We start from the raw sequence: 5,580 nt of genomic DNA, 5'->3' as shown, positions 1-5,580 counted from the left end.
GGATTAGATCCCAGCTTTACCACTTGTCTGCCACTGTGTGACCTTGGGCAAGTCACATCACTTTTCCTTGCCACAGTTACCTCATCTGTAAAATGGGATTGAGACTGGGAGCCCCACATATGACTGACCTGACCTGATTAGCTTGTATCTACCCCAGCAGTATCTGAAAGAACGTAAGCACTTAAAAACCATTTTTTAGAAAAGCAATAGCCTTGCTGTTCCTTAGCTACGGTTGGGATCCAGTTTTGGTTTTCTCTTTTCCGTTGTTCCTTCAAGTCTTGGGGATTGAATCCTGTATTCTCATATCTTCTTTGGCCCTCATCCTGTCTCAGAGGGCTGAGAGCAAAAAGCCCAGAGCCTCCAAGAAGTGGTGATGAGCTCTCGTTCTCTCCATGGGAGAGAGTCACTAGTCATTTGGATCCTCCCAGAGTTCTGCTGACTGGGCTAATCTGTGGACACCCCCGTTTCGCTCCTCTCACAGTTCTTGTCCAGGAGAAAGTGGCAACAGCAACTATCTTGGAAAGCCATTTTCCTTGAGCACGTGTGACTCCTTCTGCCACTGGCTTCAGGGTCCCAGGGACTGTGCCCAAAGGACACAGCCAAACAATCTGAGGCCCACCTAAGGACACCGGCTCAAGAGCCCATTCGTTCTACCTCTTGGGTTTCTCCAAGGCCTTCAAACCGAAACTTGGCCCTGGTTTGGTGTTGAAGTGCTTGATCCAGAGGAGCTGGGGGATTTGTGACCTTTTCTCCAGAAAATAAACTTCACAGGAAACACCGCTGGTGGAAAGATGAGAGTTCCTGCAGCCGCCATTCCCACAGTCTTTCCGGTCTGGTATTTCTGTCTCCAGACGGCAGCACAGGACAAGCCCAGAAAGATTAATATTTTCAAGATTATTACTATGACACAGGCCCTGATTGGAGGAGACAAAAAGACAAATGGTTCTCAGAGCTGGGTATGGAATTGGATTTCCTCCCTCCCAAATAACCAGGCTGCCTCTTTCTCCTGAGCCTCAGGGAGGCAGGGAGGACCAATGGAACCAGCATAAGAGACTGGGCTCTAGTCCTGCTTCTGTCACTTGCCTGCTGTGTGACCATGGTTAAGACACATAACCTCTCTGGGCCTCAGGTCTTCCTCTATAAAATGGGGATGAAATAGATTGTGAGCCCAATATGGGACAGTTACTGGTTCCAAGCTAGTGACACTGTATCACTCAATCACTGGTATTTACCTAGTGCTTGCTATGAGCAAAGCATTCATTCATTCATTCACTCATTCAATGTATTTATTGAGCACTTACTGTGTACAGAGCACTGTACTAAGTGCTTGGAAAGTACAACTCGGCAACAAATAGAGACAATCCCTACCCAACAATGGGCTAACAGTCTAGAAGGGGGGAGACAGGCAACAAAACAAAACAAGTAGACAGGCATTAATAGCATCAAAATAAATACATGGAATTATAGATATATACACATCATTAATAAAATTAATAGAATAATAATTATGTACATATATACACAAGTGCTGTGGAGGGAGAGGAGGAGGGACAGAGGAAAAGAGGGGCTCAGTCTGGGAAGGCCTCCTGGAGGAGGTGAGTTTTCAGTAGGGCTTTGAAGGTGGGAAGTGTGCTAGTTTGGTGGATGTGAGGAGGGAGGGTATTCCAGGCCAGAGGTAGGATGTGGGCCAGGGGTCAAAGCGGGGACAGGTGAGAACGAGGCACAGTGAGAAGGTTAGCAGTGGCAGAGGAGCCCAGTGTGTGGGCTGGAATGGAGAAGGAGAGAAGGGAGGTGAGGTAAGAGGGGGGTGAGGTGATGGAGAGCTTTGAAGCCAATAGTGAGGAGCACTGTACTAAGCACTTAGAAGAGCACAATACAACAGAGTTAGTAGATACATGCCCACAACGAGCTGACATTCCAGAGGGGAAGACAGACATGAATAAAAATAAATAATTATTCAAATAGAGAAGCAGCGTGGCTCAGTGGAAAGAGCACGGGCTGTGGAGTCAGAGGTCATGGGTTCAAATCCCGGCTCCGCCAGTTGTCAGCTGTGTGAATTTGGGCAACTCACTTAACTTCTCTGTGCCTCAGTTACCTCATCTATAAAATGGGGATTAAGAGCCCCCCGGGGGACAACCTGATCACCTTGTAACCTCCCCAGTGCTTAGAACAGTGCTTGGCACATAGTAAGTGCTTAATAAATGCCATTATTATTATTATTAACTCCAATGTCTAGCACATAGTAAACATATAAGCTCTATGACATTATTTAAATCCTCAGTACCACTCGTAAACACTGTTTCCCTTGCACAATAATGTATTAAGCAAGAATCTTTTTTTTTTTCAGTAGTATTTGTTAAGCACTCGCTATGTTCTAGGCACTGTCCAAAGTGCTGGGGGAGATATAAGCTAATGAGCTGTACATAATCCATGTCTACATGGGCACTACAATGTTAATCCTGATTATACAGATGAGGTAACTGAGGCACAGAGAAGTTAAGTGACTTGCTCAAGGTCATACAGAAGACAAGTGACAGAGCCCAGACTGGAACCTAGGTTCTCCTTCTCCCAGGCCCGTGTTTTAACCACTAGGCCAAGATGCTTCTCAAGCAAATATGAATTTGAAGCTAAAGGGGGTTTTCCCCATCTCTCCGATCAAACATTTGGTAGAAATAGAATTCCTTGTAAGATGCTGCTTGTCTCTGGATGGGAATGATTGCATTCGAAACAAATGGAAACACCAAATCACAGCATCTGAATCAACAAGTAGTGGATTTCTTCTTAAAATAGACATTTATTGAAATCTTACTGTGTGCAGAGCTCTATACCAAGCCCTTGGGGGAATACAATCTAAGAGACTTAGTAGACATGTTCCCTGCCCACAATGATCTTACAGTTTAGAGGGGAAGACAGACATTAATACAAATAAAAAGATTAAATTACAGATATGTATATAAGTGGTATGAGACCGAGGGAGGGGTGAATAAAGTGTGCAAATCCTGTGTGCAGAGCACTGGACTAAACCCTTAGGAGAGTACAGTATAACAGAGTTGGTAGACACATTCCCTGCCCACAGAGAGCTTACAGTCTAGAGGGGGAAACAGATATTAACATAAATAAATAAATTACAGTTAGGTAAATAAGTGCTGTGGGACTGAGGGGGAGTGAATAAAGGACGTAAATCCAAGTGCAAGGGCGATGTAACAAGGAGTGGGAGAAGAGGAAATGAGGGCTTATTTGGGGAAGGCTTCTTGGAGGAGGTAATTGTGAGATACAGGAAGGGGGTTAAAAAGCAGACACTCACCCAACAGTAGTCCCTCTGAACCCAGAGGCAGCCTCAGGAGGAGGAAAATCAGAATCAGACCATATGTCATCAGGCCAGCTGAACTGTGTGGGTCCTGGAGAAGAATCCAGAAATGAAGATGGAGAAAAACCTCAAGAAGTAAGTGGTATCACACGATCTAGGGGACTCTGGAAATGTGGAAGCAGCATGGCCTAGTGGATAGAACACAGGCCTGGAAGTCAGGAGAACTTGGGTTCTAATTCCGTCACCGCCACTTGTCTGCCGTGTGACCTTGGGCAAGTCACTTCACTTCTGCATTACCTCATCTGGAAACTGGGGATTGAGACTGTAGGCACCATGTCGGACAGGGAATGTAACCAACCTGATTAGCTTATACCTGCCCCAGTGTTTAGAACAGTGCTTGGGACAAAGTAAGCACTTAACAAGTATCATTGTTATTACTTAACTTCTCTGTGCCTCAGTTCCCTCAACTGTAAAATGGGGATTAAGACTGTGAGCTCCACGTGGGACAACCTGATTACCTTATATCTACCCCAGTGCTTAGAACAGTACACGGCACATAGTAAGTGCTTAACAAAAACCATCATCATCATTATTATTATTATCAGTAGTAGTAGTATTATGTGGGGCCAGAACACAAGAAGTCCCAAATCCATCTGGTGCTTGTGGAGCCTCCCAATGCAGAAGAGCTCACATTTTTGTTTCTTTCTGAAATGCCAGCTGCTGCTGCTTCCCCGACTTTCCTCCACTTTGCACCTCACACCCTCAGTTTCCTCTCCCCACTGCACCCCTCCCCACCCTGCCAATCCCCGGAAGAGAGTGGAGTCTATCTTTACCTGAGGGACTCACGGTCACACGGACTCGGACCTTGTAGTCCCGAGCTACTAGCCTATCGATGGCGCACCAGTAAAAGTCCTGGTCTTCCTGGGCCAGATTCTCTATTGTCACTTCGAACTTGAGATTTCTCGGAAAGTCACGGATGGTCGTCCGGCCATTCTGGAGTTTTCTGTCCGTCCAGGTCTCAACCACTGGTTTGCAGGAGGCCCACTGGGCCCCGCGGCACCAATATTTATTGTACTCCTCGTAGCCCTCCCTGTAGAGGCAGGACACGGTCAGGGGCTTGCCTTGGGTGCCCTGTACATGTCTGGGGCCCGTTAGAGAGAAGCATCCTGAAAGAGAGTGAGGAGAAAGAGTGATGGGCTTCAGATGCCTCAGACTTAGCTCGCAAACCAGGAGGAGTCTGGTGCCCAGCATTCTGCAGAGTGAAACAAGTTCACAGGGTCTCAACCCTGTCCTCTAGACCAGAAGCTCATTGAGGGTGGGGAATGTGACTGCTCTATTGGACTCTCCCAAGCACTTAGTACAGTGCTCTTCATACAGTAAGTCCTCAATAAATAAGACTGACTGACTGTCTCATGCTTCCTGCCCCAGGGCTACTCTGGGCCACAAGTGGACTCCCCATCTTGCCTTGGGCAAGTCACTTCACTTCTCTGAGTCTCAGTTCCCTCATCTGTAAAATGGGGATTAAGACTGCGAGCCCCATGTGGGATACGGACTGTGCCAAACCTGATTTCCTTGTATCCACCCCAGCGCTCAGTACAGTGTCTGTCACACAGTAAGCTTTTAACAAATACCACAATTATTATTAAACCCACAAAGAGGAAATGCAACTTCTACATCCTTCCCCTGAAGTCTCGTATTTTACTCACCCGGAAAAATGCTCCAGGCCCAAAGCAGGAGAAATCTCATGGTTGCCTTCAGCCTGCCAAAGTAGCATCCACCGTGGGATCACCAGTAAACTGCTGCATTTCCCTGGAAGGGTGGCACCTTGGGGCTTCTTTGGCATCAGACACAGATGATATCCTCTGCCCGTTTCTGGTTTGGCTCGCCCAGAACTTCCTCTTCCCAGAGGTGGGTGTGGGTGGGGCAGAGTCTGGGGAAATGGGGGAGGGAGGAACCAAAGGATTGGGTAAGAGACTCTACTACTATCTGGGGAGGAAGAAAGCGGGGGTTCCAGCCTCATGCCCACTGCTATCATTTCAGCAAGGAAAGAGATAGGGCCTGTCACCTTTAAGAAGCTTGTCTTTCCCAAGTTAGGAAACAAAATGGCTACAGAGATATATACATAGTCGCCTTTTCACCTCCGCATCAGAGAAAAACTCCTTACCATCAGCTTTAAAGCACTCAGTCAGCTTACCTCTTACCTCTCCTCGCTACTCTCCTATTACATCCCAGCCCACACACTTTGCTCCTCTAATGCCAGTCTTCTCACCAAA

At 47.0% G+C, this 5,580-nt stretch overlaps 1 protein-coding gene across 1 annotated transcript; it reads right to left on the bottom strand.

The window, feature by feature from the left end:
- Window positions 1–525: 525 nt before the first annotated feature.
- LOC119937858 (CMRF35-like molecule 7) lies at window positions 526–5,126 on the bottom strand. The gene is made up of 4 exons (XM_038757520.1): window positions 5,014–5,126; window positions 4,141–4,473; window positions 3,305–3,398; window positions 526–914 (listed from the first exon to the last, which is right to left on the bottom strand). Exons 1-4 carry the CDS (start codon window positions 5,051–5,053, stop codon window positions 677–679), a joined length of 705 nt encoding a protein of 234 aa, XP_038613448.1. The 5' UTR covers window positions 5,054–5,126; the 3' UTR covers window positions 526–676.
- Window positions 5,127–5,580: the final 454 nt, after the last annotated feature.

This window comes from Tachyglossus aculeatus, chromosome 15 (genome assembly GCF_015852505.1).
Source record: "Tachyglossus aculeatus isolate mTacAcu1 chromosome 15, mTacAcu1.pri, whole genome shotgun sequence".
Lineage (NCBI taxonomy): Eukaryota > Metazoa > Chordata > Mammalia > Monotremata > Tachyglossidae > Tachyglossus > Tachyglossus aculeatus.
The sequence above is the reverse complement of the archived record's forward strand: the minus strand, read 5'-3'. Positions and strand labels throughout refer to the sequence as shown.

Excerpts from the sequence above, each read along its gene's own strand:
- LOC119937858 (XM_038757520.1), bottom strand. The coding sequence starts at position 5,053 with ATGAGATTTCTCCTGCTTTGGGCCTGGAGCATTTTTCCGG. Across the intron at positions 4,474-5,013 it reads GGCCTGGAGCATTTTTCCGG|GATGCTTCTCTCTAACGGGC; the intron begins GTGAGTAAAATA and ends ACTCTCTTTCAG. Across the intron at positions 3,399-4,140 it reads TGTGACCGTGAGTCCCTCAG|GACCCACACAGTTCAGCTGG; the intron begins GTAAAGATAGAC and ends ATTCTTCTCCAG.